This window comes from Lates calcarifer, linkage group LG10 (genome assembly GCF_001640805.2).
Source record: "Lates calcarifer isolate ASB-BC8 linkage group LG10, TLL_Latcal_v3, whole genome shotgun sequence".
Lineage (NCBI taxonomy): Eukaryota > Metazoa > Chordata > Actinopteri > Centropomidae > Lates > Lates calcarifer.
Window position 1 is genome coordinate 15,188,208 of NC_066842.1, and position 20,670 is coordinate 15,208,877.

The 20,670-nt window shown below is 41.7% G+C and overlaps 3 protein-coding genes across 4 annotated transcripts in view; 1 reads left to right on the top strand and 2 right to left on the bottom strand.

Annotated features, from left to right (window-relative positions):
• The window catches only part of mapk8ip2 (mitogen-activated protein kinase 8 interacting protein 2), a 28,729-nt gene extending 12,638 nt beyond the window's left edge, over positions 1 to 16,091 (bottom strand). For both annotated transcript variants that reach the window (XM_051073433.1, XM_018663824.2), the window contains exons 1-2: positions 15,570 to 16,091; positions 3,437 to 3,542 (exon numbers count right to left, since the gene is read on the bottom strand). In XM_051073433.1, coding sequence (XP_050929390.1) covers positions 3,437 to 3,542; positions 15,570 to 15,634 — 171 coding nt within the window. In that variant the 5' untranslated portion in view covers positions 15,635 to 16,091. The remainder of the gene's footprint in view (positions 1 to 3,436; positions 3,543 to 15,569) is intronic.
• Positions 6,054 to 8,774, top strand: LOC108875170 (gastricsin). Its single transcript, XM_018663911.2, has 9 exons — positions 6,054 to 6,153; positions 6,262 to 6,403; positions 6,542 to 6,659; positions 7,038 to 7,156; positions 7,412 to 7,611; positions 7,746 to 7,862; positions 7,967 to 8,114; positions 8,251 to 8,349; positions 8,451 to 8,774. Exons 1-9 carry the CDS (start codon positions 6,083 to 6,085, stop codon positions 8,604 to 8,606), a joined length of 1,170 nt encoding a protein of 389 aa, XP_018519427.1. The 5' UTR covers positions 6,054 to 6,082; the 3' UTR covers positions 8,607 to 8,774.
• Positions 16,092 to 17,635: 1,544 nt separating the features above from the next.
• On the bottom strand, positions 17,636 to 19,929 carry LOC108875166 (zona pellucida sperm-binding protein 3). Its single transcript, XM_018663906.2, has 8 exons — positions 19,415 to 19,929; positions 19,190 to 19,308; positions 18,904 to 19,007; positions 18,641 to 18,818; positions 18,404 to 18,521; positions 18,196 to 18,278; positions 17,935 to 18,104; positions 17,636 to 17,753 (listed from the first exon to the last, which is right to left on the bottom strand). Exons 1-8 carry the CDS (start codon positions 19,874 to 19,876, stop codon positions 17,689 to 17,691), a joined length of 1,299 nt encoding a protein of 432 aa, XP_018519422.1. The 5' UTR covers positions 19,877 to 19,929; the 3' UTR covers positions 17,636 to 17,688.
• Between the last annotated feature and the right edge of the window lie 741 nt (positions 19,930 to 20,670).

Consider the following 20,670-nt stretch of genomic DNA (forward strand, 5'->3'; position numbering starts at 1 on the left):
TTAGCAGACTACAGGTTTGTTCAGCATGGCTAATTCTATATGTACTGACTGTGTTGCTGCTGCTGCTGCTGCATCAGGAGACTGTGAGAAGGCAGCTCCACTATACAGCCCTGCCCTCAGCAGTGGAGAGGGCAGAGGCTTTGGGGTTGGACTGCAGGGCCATCTTGCTTAATAAGCTGACCAGCTGACAGAGGCAGCACTGGACAGATAAGAGAGAAACTGAAGACAGGATCCTCAACGAGCATTGGCTGCACAGCCTTTGCAAATGAAGAGGACACCAGGGACTCATAAATCTCAAAGAAGAGAAGCAGAGGCTGAAAATTAAGTGGTGTTTTAAGATCTAACAGGCAGCGGGTCAACGGAAAACAGAAAAGATAGCGGTCACAGTGGATAGTGGTGATGCCAAGCCTCCTCGCAGACTAATGTACAACTGTTGACTGACCATGAATGCACCGCAGCCCAATTAGTAAAGATATGCTTGTCTGATCCTCAGTGCCCTGAATGAGATTGTGTTGCAGTCAGTTGTTCAGCTGGGTTTTTTTTTTTACTTGGGAGGCTGTCTATTCATATCTACACATGCACTGGTACATCAATGGGCCCCATACTCATTATTAGTAGCACTTTTGTAGATTACTCCAGCAGTACAGTTAAAGAATACAAAGAAGAGAATGATTTTTGTTTGACACTTTCTTTGCATGTAAGACTGACAAACACACACATAAAAATGACACAATCATCACCACTGAAAAATATGGCTACTTTTTTTTAAGTGTACAATGATGGTATAAATTGTGTCCGTGTGTGGATGCATTTGTGCCCTTGTGAGGCTCATTTACCAAATATAGCATGTAATGTGGGTTGGCTTTATGCTGGTTTCGACAGATGCTGATTAGTCCCCCATTAATGGACACCACCTAGAGAGGGATGGCCTCCATCTATCTAATGTTTCTGTAAATTTCCAAATTTTAATCTCAGAGTAATACCACAGCTGAGACACCATCGCTCTGTCACAGACTGAATTATGCATGCGCTCACAGTATTTAGTCAGGGCTCTGGAGAGACAGAGATGGATATTAGAGAGGCAGGAAGTGAAGAATCAGAGGCAAGACGAGGCAGAGGCAGCAGGGTGTGTGTGTGTGAGGGAAGATTCGGAGGCAAAAAAGGGAGGGACTTCCTCTATTGTGGTCTTTCTGCTTGTTATGTTTACATGCTGGCTAAAAAAAAATGACAGGTCAAGCAAAAATACAAAGATAAATCACACGCGTGAAAACACATAGTTAAACCTATTTTCTGGTGACATCACAGATAGTAGGAAAGGGCAGCCTGAGCCAGAACTGCTAAAGCATTTGGCATTTGGCCTGAAATGACCCTCTCCTCAGAGACAAAAAAAATTTCTGACATTGATAACAACCCCATGTAAATGATCATTAACTGCCTGTCTCTAGCTTCAGAGCTTCAGCTGACAGAATGAGCTATTTCAAGGCATCCTGTGTATGTGTATGTGTATGTGTGTGCATTTGTTTTTTTGTTCACATGTATGTGTGTCCTGCTGTTACAAAGGCTACATTCTGATCTAAAGGGTTTTTGCAGATTAAGACCTGAACCCCATAACGAATTGGAATTAATCAGAGCCGGGGATTGGGGCCGGAGGATAATCTCACTGTTTAGATTGGCTGCTCCTCTGAAACATCAAAGAGATGCTGCCCAATATGACCGAATCATACTGACACAGAAACCAGAAGCCTCTCTCTTCATCAGCAGAGCGCAGTGCACGAGGGAGGGACCGCTGCTTCTGCTGATGAGCTGACAAAGTGTCACGCTCCCTACTGATGCAGGCAAAATCAAACACCATGTGAAATGCCCCGCACATGAAATTCTCTGTCTCGCCTTTCTTTCTCCGTTATTTCAAACACACAAGAGGGCAAATGGGTGTGTGTCCTATCCATCCCATGTCAGCAAGATTACTTCCTCTGGGCAATGATGCAACATAACGAGGAACGACACTCTCTCTGCCCTGTGCTTTCTTGTTTGTGAAGTGAGCAGTCAGGGCCTCTGCTGATGTGTGTCTGATGTGTGTGTATGTGACTGCTTGTGGGAGGCAGCGGGGAGAAAGAGGGTGCTGATGCATGGTTTACTACTGTATGACCTCTCTGGCATGAGAAGAAAAAAATCCACTCTCTAGTCTCCCTCTCTCTCTGGAGGTTTTCTCACATGCTACGCAAAACCAGCTTTGTTACAGAAGGGCTTTGCCAGCTATCCATAATGTGTTTTGTTGGTGGATTAAAGCAGAGGACGCAAAATATCTAGCGCAGATTTATGCTGAGAGCTTAACCCTCAGAACCGACCATCCCTGAGCTAAATGACCTCGGCAGAGCAGAAGAGAGCAAAAGAGAGAGGGAGAAACTCAGGGAAGGAAAGCCTTGGGAGGGGGGGGAGTGGAGAGGTGGCAGCGAACAAGGAAGGAGGGGATCTGAGCTCTGTCTCCGAGCAACACTCTGCATAGCAGGGGAGGGAAGGGAAGACATATGGGAGGGAGGGGAAGATGGAGGGAGGGAAGGAGGTTGTCTCTGCATAGCAGCAAACTGCACTGGGTCACCCACCCTCTGCTGCAGCTGTGGCTCCACGCCACCAGCATAAAACATTTATATCCAACAGGATGGAGGGAGAGAGAGAGAAAGAGAGGGAGAGAGGGGAGGGGGGAATATGAGACAATAGTTCTTAGAAACTGTGTAATTAAGGTCTAAGCTGGTCGGACATGTGGGATGATACAGCTAATGACTCAATTATTTGCATACACTTCATAACACAGTCACTTGAATGGGATGCTTAGTGGAAGTGCTGCTTAGAATTTCTATTATATGCTGAGAAATTTAGTGAATGTATTCTGTTTGCTCAGATCCAGTAAGATGTTTGATGGTGATCTGGAGAGTTTCTCATCTTGTCTCTGGTATTATAATGCGGATATCTGAAGCTTATGGTCATTACAGTAAAGACTGCAATGCTGCTAAGCTAGGTAGCCTATAGATAAAAATCTGATGCAACAGAGGTTCTTACATAAGATAGCCATATGCAAATAAGCAGTTCTCAACACTAAATGGCTACACATACCAGGTCTGACTTTATCTTTCTTTCTCATATTCATATTTTTCTTGTCATTATGCTTGGCATTTTTCTGTTTGTATCACCTGAGCTGTGCCAGCCATAGTAATTGCAGAGAAGCAACAACAGACAGACAAGCTTGTTTGTCTGGAATTATTACATATAATATTTAGCAAGCAGAAGATAATATGTAATTTAAGTCATAAAGCAGCTGTTTGCTAACAGTGAAAAGACTTTCTCTGTTTTACATGAATGTGGACATGATGCAATTTGTGCTATAGGTAAGCACGTTCACATATTGGAGACACAGAGCTAGAGAGGGGTTGAAAAGCCTCACCTTCTCATATGGATCAGAGTCATAGTTGAGTCCAATCCCACAGTCATCTGTAATTTCAGAGAGATCTTCATCATCAAACTCCTCCAGACTGATGTCATGGGCTGGCCTGGAAAACACGAGAGACAGTATATGTTCACTATATGTTGTGAAAAAGATCACTGATACCTGCAATACGCCTGTTTTATCAGTGAACGCTGCACAGGGGAATATCTCATTGATTTATGCCCACACACAGAGCCATGTACTGAGGGAAACCTGCTCTAACTCACGGCCCGTCACGCTCTATCTGGGTCTCAGTCGTATATACTGGACAGAGGCAGCCACACAAACACCCACGTATTCTATCTCTTCCTCCCTTACAACAGTCCATACTAACAAGGAGTGATACATGTCTGTGGCACAGAAAATACTGAAATGGAATGCCAACATTTCAAATGAAGTTAGCTGAATTTTGTAGTATATTTGTATGAGCTGTGGGTGTTGTTTATCCACACAGAACTGGAAGTGAATTATTGGCTGTTGCCTCTTACACCAGAGTTTCTCCACTTCCATTTACAGCATCAGCACACTACAGCAGGGAAGTGTATATGTCTCTGTAATGAGCCATGGCATTGCAAGTTTTCTTGATTAGACTCTATCTCATCTTTGCTCCATTAGTTTCAGCAGGCTCTCAGTTCTACAGCAGGTGGCTTGCAATGGGTTGAAGGAAATGCTGCATTGCAGCTTTCCTACTAAGAAAAGGACACTCCACATATTACGTATGAACACAAGCTTACATCACACATTCATATAGGGGTCCTGTCTACACAATGTTATTGGTCCCATGGAGTAAATGAGGATGTGCTGATGCATCTGAAAAATGAAACAAAGGAGGTCATGAAAAAGTCACAGTAATCAGAGTGTCCTCATGCTACTGGTCTGCTTTAATATACAACAAGGTACTTCTGGCAGAAAACACTGGGAGAAGGTAATCATGGAGGAGACATCAGAGGATAAAAGAGTGGCTTTTAATTAAAGTTATATAAAGTGTATGTCTATATCTGCAGCAGTGACACTTTGATAACTACAGTTCAGTCAAAGCACAAAGAATAAAATCAATTAATAAGCAATGAAATCTTTCATTTGAACTGCATGTCTTTCAGTTGTGAATTGTGTATGAAGTTTTAAATATATTTAAAAAAAAGTTTTAAAAGGATTAAAAACATCCAATCTTCTTTATCAGAGGGAAAAAGGCTATCAGATTTAAACAATATGAAAAGTTATGATAAGCTGAATAGCACAAAATGTTTTGATAAAACTGTGTGGCTAAGGTCTTACTGATATTGAAGCTAAGATATAACACATTAATTTCTATTTGCGGAAAATTACAGTCACCTACAAACTATTAAGCTTGACCTTGCTGTTGATATACAGACGGGTGACAGGTAAAAGGAAAAGGAAACCAACGTTCAGTGTCTTAATAAGGTGCTGGGCCACCATGAGGTGCCAAATCAGCTTCAATGCACATTGGCATTAATTCTACAAGTCCCTGCACTCATCAGGATACACGTTTCATCATAGGATAATGGTGATCACTCAGAGCAACTTTGTATTGATTTGCAGTGACCCTTCCCTCTAAGGGGACAAATGGACTCAAACCATGCCAGAGAGTATGGTGAGGGATGACTCATCTGACAGCATCACTTTTTTCCACATCTCTATAGATCACTGTTTGTTCCCACAGATCTGAATGCAGATATCACTTTAGTCCTCTTGAAAAACCAGCCAGCTGAGCAGTGTTTGTGACTGAAGCTCCTGCTGTCTGTGCCCCAACAATGAACCCTTTTTCAAAGTCGCTTAGAGCTCTTCCTCTTGCCATTTTGAATCAGCTGGGCCAGCCCAGTGTTTTTATACACGCCACAGAACACGATTGGATGTTAATTGCTTAACTGCACCATGCAGTGCACCTGTGTGGAAGGATCTGCATTTGTTATGTTTCTCCACACATTTATACAGGTTTTTCCTTTCATTTGTTACTCATCTCATCTGATCAGATAAAAATGTACTAAAGCGGCATCTTGAGGATCTACAATAACATGCAGACAGTTTCAGAGAAAGCAACAGAAAGTTGTAATTGCATTAGAAATGAATTCATGATTAAAACTCAAAGTCATAGCTCAGTACTCAGCCTCAGTTTCTTAAAATATAATGGAAAAAAGAGACATTTATCAAACTTATTGTGAGATTTTTAAACTGATTTCCACATATTTTACAGATTTTATGTATTATAAGCATTATGTATTTATGGTATTTTTATGATCATGGTACATTAAATAAGAATTAAATACATTATCATTATTATTAAAAACAGCTGAGTTATTCATTGTCACCACTAGATTATTCCATTGGATATACCAAACTAAGTAAACAGTGTATCATTGTTTCATATTATGTTTCATTAAGGTTTGGGCTTTTGGCTGTGTTTCAGAGTGCAGAATGTTAGATGTAAAAATTAACTATGTGGCTTCAAAGAAAAAGGCTCTAGGGGTCACCCTGTCTGAACTGATATGACTGAAATTTTGATAACAGTCAGGCTGATATGGCACCAAACGGGTGTATATAAAGCCTGTTCAGATCCAAGCTGACTGGTATCCATCCAGGGGTGCTATGTATACAGGAGGGATCATGAAGTGTCTCATTGCTGTCCTGGTCTGTGTGGTGCTCGCAGAGGGAATCAAGTAAGGAAAACTATCTCTCTGTATTTCTTCAAATTCTAGCATAAGACAAGTTTGACTTTCAGGTCCACCTCTCAAATGGCTGAAAGTCTTTGCTTCTTCCTTCCTCAGGATCCCTCTGCACAAGCATAAGTCTATGCGTGAGGCCCTGAGAGAGAAAGGGACCGTGGTGCCTTACCAGGATCCAGCTCTCAAGTACCAGCCCAATGAGTTCGCCAGCTCTGCGAGCATGTACATCAACAACTATGCTGATGTAAGAATTCCTGAGTTAACACCACTTTAACATTCTGTACACAACATTTCTATGAAAGCATTAACTGACTGATGAGCTCGTACTTTGTTTTTTATTCTGCTCCTCTCCTTCTTTAACTCCAACCAATGTATTGCCCAGACCACCTACTATGGAGCCATCTCCATTGGAACACCTCCCCAGTCCTTCCAGGTGCTGTTTGACACTGGCTCTGCCAACCTGTGGGTCAACTCCATCTACTGTAACACTCAGTCCTGCAGTGAGTAAAAACCAAGACTTTACGCTACAAAAATCCTTCATCTGCTGCTCTCTTCAGAGCATATTTGCATGTGAAGAACTTCTCCAGACGACTTAGAGCTTAGCTGATATAGGCTAAGCATACAGAGCTCACAGTTTGTCAGCATGTTTCCAAAGAGATTACACATTGTACACGCATGGGATTTAGATTTTTAGTGTAATTACAGGCATGTCACATAGCATTTTTGGTCTTTGAGAAGCATCAGTGACTGCATTAGTTAAAATTCAGCTCATGATTTCTGTAATCAAGTGAATTATCAGGATGTCAAAAGACTCTGCAAGGCATGAGGACATTTATGGAAATGGCTGCAGAGATAATCCAGATCTATGCCATTTACAGATGCACATAAAAAGTTCAACCCCCAGCAGTCCTCCACCTTCTATGGCACGCGTCAGACCTTCTACCTGCCCTATGGAGCTGGAAGCCTGTATGGAGTCTTCGGATATGACACTGTCAATGTGAGTCAACCCACCAACCAGAGCAAGTACATCACTCAAACAAAACACTAGTATTTGAATTGTCATCAAAGTGTCAACACGCAAAGATCTGTGCAGCAGTTTTAAGTTTTGTGTATTAAGCACCCCCCACCAAAAAAAAAAAGAGAAAAACCCTGAAATCTACACCATTCATTTACTTGGCTGTCTCTGAATGTGTATAGATATAGTCAACGATTTGCATTTTACTCATCATGTTGGGTGGTTTTGGACCCATAGGTTGGCGGGATTGTGATTAATAACCAGGAGGTTGGTCTGAGCACAGATGAGCCTGGTCAGACCTTCGAGGTGGCCAAGTTTGATGGCATCCTTGGTCTGTCCTACCCCTCTATCTCAGCCGGAGGAGAGACCCCTGTCATGGACAACATGATGTCTCAAAACCTGCTGGATGCTGACATATTTGCTTTCTACCTGTCCAGGTAAAACTGACACAAGACTTTTATAAAGTCTGTTCAGTATAACCTATAGCACACACTGCCTCAGCTGTCACTGTAGTATATCCACACCACCAGCACAGAGAGCCTGCAGCTTAGTTTTGGTTATCTCGTTTTAGGGGAGGACAGCAGGGCAGTGTGCTCTCTTTCGGAGAAGTAGACAACAACCTGTACCAGGGCCAGATCTACTGGACCCCTGTCACCTCTGAGACCTACTGGCAGATCGGCGTTCAAGGGTCTGTGCTTTTTGACATATTATCAATATGAATTGTCAAATGTCTGATTGTGTCCTGCTATGAGTGCAACAAAAAATAACTTTTGACACGTGTTGACCCTACAGATTCCAGATCAACGGCCAGGAGACCGGCTGGTGCTCTCAGGGCTGCCAGTCCATTGTGGACACTGGAACCTCCATGCTGACAGCCCCAAGCCAGCTTCTGGGTAGCATCATGCAGGCCATTGGAGCCCAACAGAATCAGTATGGAATGGTAAGACAAGTGGACAGACAGGCAGACACACAACACCATTATTATCCCTGCACCATGTAAAAGCCATTAAGGTCAACGTTACAAAACATACCTGTATCAAACTACAACAGTATCTCCTTGTCGTCTTGGTCTCCAGTATGCAGTGGACTGCAGCCAGGTCAACAACTTGCCAACTCTCAGCTTTGTTATCAGCGGTGTTACCTTCTCTCTGCCTCCTTCTGCTTACATCATCCAAGTAAGTTACAACATATCTGTGTGGATTCATGCATCCCTTATGTACATTTCCATGTTTTTTCCTAATCTGAAAATTTCATTATTTACCTCCCATAAAACCAGTATGGATACCAGGTCTGTGGAGTGGGTATCACCCCCACCTACCTGCCCTCTCGTGACGGTGAGCCCTTGTGGATCTTTGGAGACGTGTTCCTCAGAGAGTACTACTCCGTCTATGACCGCACCAACAACCGCGTCGGCTTTGCTTCAGCTGTCTAAGTGTAACCTAACCTGACCATAAACCTGATCAGATGATAATGATTCTGTGTTTCTGTGTCCACTCAAACACTGTGAAGAGTCTGAGACTTTGGTACATCTCAAACATCTGCTCTGGGATTAAACAAGACATTTTCGAGAATATGGGTTTAATTTCAATCGACATGTTCATCACTGTAAATTTACAGTACAAAATATTACATTAAAATATCATATTAAAAAAGAAAAAACTTGTATATGTGCATGAAATTGCATCATTCTCAAGCAGAATAAAGGTGAAAATACTTGCTGCACACACTTTAACATTTCATCTATCTAAATGAGCCCTCATTATTGTAACAGCATGGGTCCTGGGCTGAGGGACATCAAAGGGGTTTTCTCCCTTTATATTTAACCTTGGGTCTGTATGTGTCTGTGAGAGTGCGTCTGTGTGTGTGTGTGTGTTCAATTACTTCCCATAACTAGTGGCCATTTTAAATGACATATGATCCTGGGGCATACAAAGATATAACGCTGTTCCAATGTCCACAAAACCTGACAAAATGCAATCATAAAATCAGTTGTGTTGCCTCATGCAGCATCAACAGTTGCATAACACTGTCAACAGAACAGGTACATACAAAACCACTGAGTAAAATGTAATTAAAATTAAATTATGTTATTTGTCAGATACACAAGACAAGAGTTTTTCTTTAAGACTATTCATGAAAAAGTACAAGAACTTTCTAGTTCTTGTATTCTGTCCAGCATTAAAATGATTTTATAATGTACTATGCTGGACTTGAGTTGCCACTGGTTTCACCGCAGTGTGACAACTGTTGTGAGACACTGTGAAACAATATATCATGTAGTGCAAAATTACACCAACCTCCCAACCTGAGTGTGGTCTGTGGGTGTGACTAGAGCATTAAAACGTTTCCACGTGGATACACACACAGACAGTAGAGCCTGTCCTAACCAAACCTGGAGAAACAAGGTCACTAATGAGCTCCTCGCCCATCCGAGCCTTCGGGGAATCTGTGTTTGTAAGTCTAAGTGTGTGTGGGTGTGTGATTCACAATGGAAAAACACCACATCAGCGCCGCTGTATCCAAGGCAGCTTGTCACCACCACACAAATGGAACAAAGTACCATGTTTGGTTTTTGGAAGAGGATTTAGAGAAAGTGAAGGATAAAGGAGATATGTACGTAATCTGAAGAGTTGAGGTGGACAAGGAGGCATGAAGATGAGAATCCTGTAGCGAAGGAACTAGACAAATAAAACTCTTTCATGACACAAGGCAATATTTCATGGTGACAACAAATTTCCTGTGAAAACCGACCTACTTCCACTCTATGTAAAATGCAGAGTACAGGCTGGTGAGGCCTAATGTCTCCTAATGTTATGCTAATGTCCCAAAATGGATGTGGTAATGATCTACTTAGACATAGAGAAGCTTTAAAGAGTCAGGTCACCCAAATACCCCATCCCTGCCACTCTGGATAACACCACAAAACACACTGTTACAATGTCTACCCAAGATTATGTCGTGGGTACAAAGTACAATAGCGTCAATGAAAACTATTCACAGTGAAATGTGTGAATTATCCACAGTAACAGTGGAACTGCCTCTGGAAAGAGATGGTGCTGCTGAATTATCACACATGTCATTTTTCAGTGCTGTCAACAATCTAAACACAATTTCATTCCCTTCCACTGTTTTATGGTGGAGACAGATATCTCAGAGCCTGGATGGATAAAACAAAAAATATCGGTATGACTCCATATCAGTAGACATACTTACATTTTTTGTAGTGTGGATGGGCTGGCTCTTTAATATTATCTGTCATCTGTTTCTCTTTTTTTTCCCTTATCCCCTTTCTGCTTTCCTCCATTGCTTCTCTGCTTTGTTTCCAGACTCCATTTTGTTTGTGTGCTGCTTAGTGTTGATGTTCTCCTGTAGCTCTGCAATGAATGTCACAACAGAGTGTGGCCCCATTTCTCCTAAACTGCAGAACCTAAGGAATGTATGTCACTGAAAAGCTGCAGACAAAGAATAAAGCCCATCTCAGACGGATGCTTTGTCCCTCCTTGAAGAGTGAAAACAGACACTGACTCTTGATGCACAAACACACTAACATGCATATGAGGTGCACCTCATGCATGTATGCACTTCTTCAACTCAACAACACACCTATCAGTTCCCTATTCTCCTCCTTTCTTATTTTCTCTTACAGTAGGTACTCTATGTCCTCTCCTGAAATAGCCTGTATTATTTTGATTTCAGAATCTATATCAGATATAGTTGAATGCAGCCACTGCTGCAGTGATGACATTACATGCTCATGTTCCTGCTTGGTGTTTAGACAGCATCCAAGTGAGCGTGCATTGCCCGTCACACCATATTTTGTACCATTCGCTGCTCATCTGACACAGCACTGTGACATCCCTTGCATTCAGTCCACCTCTGATTGTGATCATTCTTTGGATAATTGGGATTTAAAGCTGAGGCTTTAGAGCTGGAGAGAGAAACATCAGGATGCCACTGCACCACATCAGTCTCCATCTCTTCTGAATTGTGACATGCAGAGCAAAATGAGAATCTCCACAACATCACCGCAAGAAAACAAGTCAGCACAAAATTACCATTCACTGATGCTGGTCATGTTGCTGCAATGGCACACCCAGGTTTACTGCCACTTTTGCTTCCATCTCTATGTGTCACCAGGCCTCGCTCCCGCTTTACATTTTCTCCCTGCCCCTTTCAGATTAAAACAATCTCTCCATCTCACATTTGCAAGTGCAAGTTCACTCAGCTCACTGATTCAACCTGCCATTTACTTTTAACAACTCTCTGAGTTTTATTAAATAGAAGAGCATCTACACAGTCACTGATTTTAGAGCTATAATGACTCATCAGTTTACAGCAAATGTATCAATTTTCTTAATCAATCAATACTGTAAGTAACTTTTCAATCAATAAAGCCCATCATTTGATGGTTCCATTTTCTGAAATGTGAGAATTTGCTTTTTTCCCTTGTCTTACAAATAGTAAAGTCATTCTCTTTGGGTTTTGAATTTGCAGCTGGACAAAACAAGACATTTGAAGATGTCACCTTGGAAAATAGTAACATACGTTTGTCACTACTTTCTGGTGTTTTATAGATCAAATGAGAAAACAATCTGCAGACTCTTTCAACAATGAAAATAACTGTTGGTTGCATCTCCAGTTCAGTCTATGATCCAGATACTATATGGTTATCCTTTAAATATCCCCAACCACACTAAGGGAATATACGGTAAATGCCTATAAAATTGCATATATGTATAAATAGCAGAATAGCAGAAGTCCATAAACAAAAAATGAGAAAAATAGTCATTTTCATTTCCTCTCGATTTCTTAACCTGAGAAAATATGAAAAAAACACTTTAATGACAATAATAAAAGCGATATAGAGACAAAGGAGGACCAGCAATGAGGTCTCTGCTGTAATTAAGCTGCCTTTTAACCATGAGCACCTGCTTCACGGTGACATCATCATCTCTAAAAGACAAGGACATTTGATGTGGTTGCCACTGACTCATTAACAAGATCAATTTCCCAGGCTTTTCACCCACCGTCAGTCTCCAGTAATGTACGCACACCCACACGCAAACACACACAGGCAGGCACACACACACACACACACACACACACACACACACACACATATGAGTCATGCATTTAACCTAATGAAGCACTCTCTGTTGTCTTTGTCAGATCCAAACCTGAAGATCACGCCATTTTTTTAACTGAAGGCAGAGATGATGCATTGGTTCGCAGAGAGAGGATGATTTTAAGATTGGCTGGATTTGGATTGATGAAGTCATCAGATGTAAAGTGAATGTTGCTGTTGGATGGGAACCATTCACTGGCATCATACTGATGGTAAACAAATCTAATGGACTGCGTAAATATGACTAGTCGCTGTTAAATGGAAAAACAAAGCCTGTAACAACAGCCATGAATGAAAACATGGCAAGTGGTGGTTGTCCATGGAGTGAAAGGGAGAGGAAATACAAAAACATCACAAGAGAGCTAGGATGATATTTTGTGTGTGTGTATGGGCTGGGTTGGGGCTTAAGCTAAAATGAATCTGTATTTGATTTAAGCCTCTTACCCCATGGTAACCATACCCACCACAGGGGGAGGGATACGGGGGAAATCTGAGGGAGAAAATACTCACATTTGAGGGGCTGGAACCAGCACATTTAGCTATTTGTGCTTTAAAAATACTTAACTCAGTAATCAATGATCTAAATAATTGCTCATTTACTTTATGTTGATTGACTAATTGATTAAATGACAATAATTAACTGAACTTGAATTTAGGTTTAGCTATCCTCAAAAGTGGCAAGATCTATAAACTAACATTCAATGAACCAAAGTTCAGGTTTTGTCAGATACTGTGGACTACATATTGTATATACTATAGCTAAATCACTGTGAATGTTTTGTACATGTAAAATACAAGCGATAAACAGTCAGTGAGTAATTTGCTCAAAGCTTCTTCAAACTGGGTTCAAAATGGAATCTGGTAAACCGTCCTACCAGTTCACAAACAAAAACAATGACCTCCCACCTAGGCTTCATTAAGACTGCTGCCTGAACAAGTCTACCTAAAGACAGCACAAACAAATCCTTTCACAAAATGTAATCAATGAATTCTAAAGTACGGTTCATTGGTACCATGCCTTAGTATGTCAGTGTTTTTGTTTTAGGTTTCAGCAAGCCACTGCATGGATTATGCATGCTGAAAAACCATAGGATACCTGAATAGTGTTCATTTCTACATAAATATTACTGTATGTTGAAGCCTTGCTGGAAAAATTTAATACAAAGGAGCTTCATAATCTTCTGTTCTCATTGATTAAATTCACCCTGTTTATATGGAACTATGTGACTTAACTTATGCTGGAAGAAATATAGTATTTCGCATTTTTCTTAGGAAGAGAAGAGAAATATACATTAAATGATTAGTGTATTTGCTCTCTACAGAATGATACAGTATTTATAAAGTATAGAGTCATTATAGTCTTTTTCTGGTGCACAGGGGAGAAAGACCGGCTCTCTTACGGATTATGTTGCCCATTGGAAACAGTGTGGAGGTTATATAAGGCAGATTACTGTACCGCACCATCACAACACTTGTGGTTTTCATACATGAATCAGTCACATACAAAGACATGGAGAAAGACAAACAAACATACACACAGAAACTGCAAGAACAACACAGATACACATAAATACAAACTGGTCAGGTGCTAAACTAATTGAAAACTATTGATCAGTCCCCACCCCATTCACATAATAGAGTGATGCGCTCTGGAGTGATTCTTCATATTTCCTCGGTGGTCTGTGTCACTGGCTTTATTTTTGATTGTGAAATTCACAGAAAAGACTTTAAGTACATTTGGAGTAAATGACACAACATATAATCAGGTCAAAAGTGTGCACAAAGAAAGTCCTGGACTCATTATTCATCTGATGCAATTAAGATTAGCTTGCTCAGGCTTTTTGCCAGCACTGTTGATTCAAAACAATTGATATAATGGCCAAAGCTTGGCTCTGTGTGCTCTCAACTAAGGTCACTGGTAGTCATGCAAAAAAAAAAAAAAAAAAAATCAGGTCTATTGATCCGATATGATCTGCTCATGAGATGAAGCTACAATATGTAACTAAATCCTGCATGAGTGCATGTTGTGGATATGAAATCCACCGGGAGCTGGCTCGCTAATGTGATTGCACTGGGTAGGACATGGGACATGTGGAGGCAGACACGGGGACAATGCTCACTGAATGATATGAAATGAAATGCTGTTAGATTATATGCATTAGTGCTGAGAGCCTCCACTATCCATTTCCTGACTTTTTTCATTCCTACCACTCTGTGTGGGTGAGTTATAGTTACTGTATAGAGTTGTAAAATAATATGCCATTGCAAGACAATTATAAATAATTGTTTGCGTTGTCTGGTAGCCTACATAGGATTTGCTCTTCTGTGTATGGTAACAGAGAGGAAGGAAGGCCTTGCAGCAGGAACAGTATAGGCACGAGATTACTGCATATGGGAATCATATCAAAGTAGAAACACAATGGAATCTGTCATATTTCCACAACATATCCCTAAACTATGCCTCCAAGCATATCTGAATACTGCAGCAGCTAAACCAGACCAAAGTGTTGCAATATTCCACATTTTGCCAGGCCCAATCTTTATACCAACAAACCATCAGACGAAAAGAGCCCCATGTCATGTCTTCTAAACTATTAACAGCAACAACCTTGGAGAGAATACTGTAGCTCTGGCACTGATTCTGCATGTTATTGGTCTCTGGTAATTGCCAGTAGAATCCCACTCACAATTGTGCTTAGGCAAGAAGAAAACGCCAGCAGATTTGTCATATTGTGTGTCGCAGAGGTCACATTAAAGGCGTTTGAAACGGCATCAATATCGGTGGGACTCCCGTAAATCATTGTTCAGCAACATGCCCTCCCTTGCCTGGGTTGGACTCAACAGGGCGTGGGCCTCACACAGAGAATGCGCAAAGCGGGTGACTGTCGCGACAGCTAAAGATCAATCATATGCCATCTATGTTGCCATGTACCCTTCTTCGCACCCATCAGACAAGGATATAATGGTTATCTTAAATCTTGTCTTCATCAAGCGCATCAACTCCAAAACACAAACAGGCAGCACTGTTCGGCTGCAGCACCTACAGGCGCGCAGGGAGGCAGTAGCAGGCCTGGCAGCTTATTCAAAATACCTATTACTACCCAGGCTCAGAATGTGCGTTTTACTGCAGTCATCAAAACACAACTGATAGGTACGCATCTCGTCTTTAGTGTACCTTTTTTTCTTCTTCATCATCATCAACAACAACCTTGCACATCGTTTCCCCCTCGCATCATCCCTCCACTGTCGCCCTACGCGTTAAGCTCTTACCTGCAGCCAGGAGGAGAGAGGGAATGGAAAGTGGATAGGGAAAACATCTCAGCCCTGTCCGCCATCTTCTTCCACAAATGACTCAGAGCGACTGCAGAAAATCACTGAAGGAGCGCAGTCCATTCACGATCGTAGGGGCAGAGGACGGACGCGGCCGTGGACAGAGGTTTCTTCCTCTGCGGCCCCCACAGATTCCCCCCCTGGCCGCAAGCCTTCAATCAGACGAGCCTGCTCAGCACCATCAAATCTGCAGTCAACCATCCACACGCGCAGGGGGGTAAGGAGAGAGGGGGTGGGGGGCAGTCAGGGCAGAAACGCTTTTCGGAGACAGTTCACAACAAATTAAAGTACAATCCCGCGTTTCTCCCCCGATACGTCCAAACGAAGCATATGAGCGCAGTGTGAGTCCGCAGTCCGCGTTTGTGTTCGCCAATTGTCTGCTGCTGCTGCTGCTGCCTGTGACACACAACGAAGAGAGGCCAGCAGTGCGGAGACAGGCAGAGACAGAGGTGGAGGAGGAGGAGGAGGGGGGGTGTGTGTGAAGCAGAGACGATATAACGTCAGTGCCGATACCGTATGAGAAGGCTGTCCTGAGTGAATGCAGGCTAAAAGAGCTAAAGCCTGCAGAGCTCGGTAAACAGCACAAGAGTGGCGTGTAGGAAAACAAATGCCTGTAAAGTGTTTACAACAGTAAACACACTGACAGTAAAATTTACAGCCACAGCTCTCCAAAATTAGGTCGGGGGGGGGGGGGGGTCCAGGGGTTCCCCGGAAAAGACATGCCCTTCAATGTCCCATGTTTTAAGTATGGATAATGGATGTGGGAATTGTTGGGAAACTCTTTGATGCCCATACAGATAACAGAGCAGTCATCGAAAAACAACGACATAAGGCAAAGAGACGAAAAAAACAAAGTGCTGACAGTAGAAGAGCACAGTGTTACAGGAAATTAACCAATGAGCAGATCAATAGACAGAGCTCAAAGGCAGACAGAATTAAAAAAAAAAACAGAATAGCAAAGATGTAGGTGAATTCCCAGGACACAAAAGAAATCAAATAAAGTGCCAGATAATAAAATGCAAGAAGAAAATCGTCTTATTCGAGGTTAGATTAAAAAGGGGTTGGGTTTAAAAAGTCAGTTTTTAATTTAAACCAGTATAGGCTGGCGTGCAGTGTATATACTGTAAGTGGACTCATCACAACAAGCTAAACACAACATATAGTTTACAGCCAACCCTTCAGAAGACACCATGTCTTCCATGTGACAGCATTGATATTTTGTATTAAGACAGGCATTGCTGTAAGATGGTCAGAGGCTGAAGTCTCCTCTCTATTTACCACTATCTACACAGTCTGTAAATGAATAATCAATAAGTGAATCACACCTCAGGCTCAGGGAGGAATCATGCTGTACTGAGCAGGCGCAGTGTGAAGCTGTTCACTGCCTGTGGTGCTGAATCTGTGCACCCTGCCAGGCTGTAGTTGACCGTTTGTGCCACAGGGGGGCGAGAAACGCTCATTCAGTAAGCGATAACAGGCTTCGTCAAGTTATTCACCTAATAATCAGTGACGACATGGAGAGTAAAGCCCATTTCAACTAACTTAACATGTACAGTGGATGAGACTGATGGAGCAAGCTATACTTTGTAATGTAAATGTAGGGTCTTAAAAGATACTAGATGCTTTTCTTATTTATTTTTTTGGTTGTTAGCTATTTACAAATAGGAAATCATTATGTGCATTCATTTTATTCCTCTACTCATTTACTTTACTCTCAGTGCACAACTTAAGAGAAAAATAGGAAAAAGTTTTTTTTTTTTTCTGTAATGGCACAGTGTACGACACAAGCTTTTCACACAGTTGCAGTTTTATTTCCATTAAATGCAAGGATATACGGTCTATGAACTCAATAGATGTGGTTCATCTGTAACATTTATCATTACACAGAGGACTAATGTGAAACTTGTTACACTTTCGTCCTGACTTCTGTTTTCTCACACTTTTATTATGCTTTGGATGCGGCCGATTTTGATTACTGGAACAAGAGAATCATATACAGACAGATATGAACCAATGAGAATGTTTATTTTGATGGTTACTGCCATGGGAGGAAATTGAGTTAAGCAACTGGCCTCTCGTGAATGGGGATGGGACCCAGGGTGACATCACCTTCCCATTCCAAAACTGGGAAAGAAAAACAGAAGATGTGAGTTACAGTATCACTGTGGCTGTCTTAGGTAAGCCTGCAGTTAGAAGTTAATATATCATTATGGCAGTGGTAACATAACATTAACACAACATAAAATGCACAATTTTCATCATATGATATACAACACTTTGCACAATTATTTTTTATATAACATACTTTCACTTTGGGCCACATCACGGATTTTCCTTCCAGGAGTAGACAAACCAGAGGATCCACCCCCAGTGACCCAGGAATTTGTTGATCCAACAGATGAAGTGCCAGATGATTCTATTTTACTAGACTCACAGGAGGCACAAGCTGAATCAACACCACTGGCCTCCTTCCACCTAGGAAGAAAAGTAGATGTAAGAAGTAAATCCCATATCCATTCTCCAATCACACTTTTTAATTGACATATGTACACACTCGCAGACTCACCCGTTGATGTAGGAACAAGCTCTATGTTCACCATCAATGGAAACGGCAGTTGATGTTGCTTTCAAGTGGCAGGTAATGTAGAGCTGTTTGAGTAACAGAGTGAGTTTGAGAGTTTGAGAGAGTTTGAGTTATTGTTAGATGTAATTTTGCTGTATTTGATGTGTTACTGAAAATGTTTGATAATTAAGTCAGTCTTGGAGATTCTCACCAGTCCACTATCAGCACCCTGGAACCTGAAGGCCTCCAACTGGAACTGAAGCTTGTTCTCTGCACTACGAGGCAAGAACCTTGAGGAAGAGCCTGTGATCCTGGCATCCAGCAAACACCTGCATACAAGAAGCACATATAAAATAACATCAGTGGCCACCATGTTTAGTGTGTGTGATAATCGGTCCCACAATCACTCCCACAAAGCGACTTCAATTGACTCATTAAACTACCTCACCCATGGTTCTCAATGAAGGCATATCTGGGGTTGGAGGATGGGTCAGGTGAAAGAGTAGCTACACAGCTGTGCACATAAACACGGAGGGGCACGTGGTAGTACTGCATGACGGCAGCCTCAATATTAATGATGTTTCCCAGGAAGTACTGGTAGCTTGGCCTTTGATTTTGCCAGTTATCTGTGCAATGACATAATAACATTTTAGTGATGCTGACACAGAGTTCCATAAAAGTAGAAATGTGCTGATTAATTGTTAAGCTCACCAGTCATGAGTGTCAAGGTGAAGTATAAGAACTCCTCTGCCACCTTAACAGTAGAGAATGGGATCCAGACTGGGTCAATGGGACCACTGCTCACATTGTGCTTCCTAAAAGATTAAACATGTTTCCTTAGAATGCAGAAAACTAAAGTAATCCATCATTTTTGGTAATCCATAGTTATTGAATTTGATTAGGTCAAGTTTAAGTATTTTATGATACTTTATTTACTTATTTATTTGTTTGTGTATTGTTTGTTTATTTCTACCAATCTAACTGATTATCTACATACCTTGGGTAGTGGCATTCCGCAATTACAACAGCTTTGGAAGTCCTCACCACACCAGACTCACCCAGAGATCCTGGATTATAGTTCAAAGTGAAGGTATACACCAGGGACTCTTCTCTCATCTTGCAAATAAATAATTGTTAGTACAAACAGATAGCAGCATACATGAACATATTCCCCTGTAGTTTTAGTTAATATTCATTACAGTGTATTTTTCATTGCACTTACTTCTAATGAGCTGCCACAGTCATGCAGCTCAACTTGAAAAATCAACACTTGAGCGGAAGAATCCTCTCCGGTAACAGAACACTCTCCTAGTTTAAGGTCGTTAGGATTGATGAGCTGGCCAATCCCAAACATGTCCCTCTTGACTTCCACATGAGCAATCTTCTCTCTGCACTCGACAGCAACGCTTGCAGCAGGAACAGGATATCTCAGTTCGAAAGGCACCTCAGGCTGGGGCTTTGGCGTGGGATCTACAGGGTAGCTCCATTTGAGTGGTGCTTCAAATGTCTGCTTTGACTGTTGGGGATCTATAGGCACAACCTTGGGCTCCTGTTTGTTGGGTGGTGATGGCTTCTGGTGTTTAGGTCTTGAGGGCTTGTAAAGACCCTCTGTCCACTGAGCATCACATAAGCTGCCAAGCAAGGCCAGCACCACAAGGCACACAGCAGTACACTTCATCACCATGGCTTCACAACAACGAGTGATCTGTACAGTTCACTGGGTGCTGTAAGGAAGGTGGAAATGTGCACCTCCTTTTATAATACTGTGTGCCTGTTTACTTACAATTCACTCCAGCCCCCTCAGTTGACCACTCCCAGTGAGATCAACTGAGCTTAAACCTTGGCCAATGAAATGAGTACAGCTGTTGACCAAAACCTCTTACAATATGATGCCTACATCTCCAGTGAAGCAGCTGGGTTTAGATTATTAAATACTTTAATGCATAAAATGTGACTGTGCCATGTGCTATTCAAAGTTACTATTAATTTTTCTTTAAGCAGGGGAGATTATACCTATAAATTGTTGGAAACCATGTACTGAGAAAATAGTGGTCATGAAAAGTTTTGTTGACCGTGGGTTAGGTCTACCTGCCCTCAGCATGACATGACATGTCAACCCTGTTTTTTTGCCAAAGTACAATCAATTTTACTCCAACCAGTACCAGCTGAGATTTACTTAGAAACACAGGATACAAAGTCTGAGTGTTCAGTCAGTTTGACCTGCAGTAAGACCAGGGAAGCTGGAGGAAGTGCTCTTGAAACATTCTCTCAGTGAAAACATTCAGTCTTCAGACACTCTTAGATAGAACATTGAGAAAACTGAAATTACTTATGTTGAGCATACTTTTTATTGTTTCAAAGCTCTCATCGGGTTCGACTCAATGAATTAATTCACATTTTCCTCTTTCTCTGGCTTAAAGTGCCTGAAGAACTTTTTCTTTTCTCCAGCCTTTAATGGATTACTTCATTACTATGATA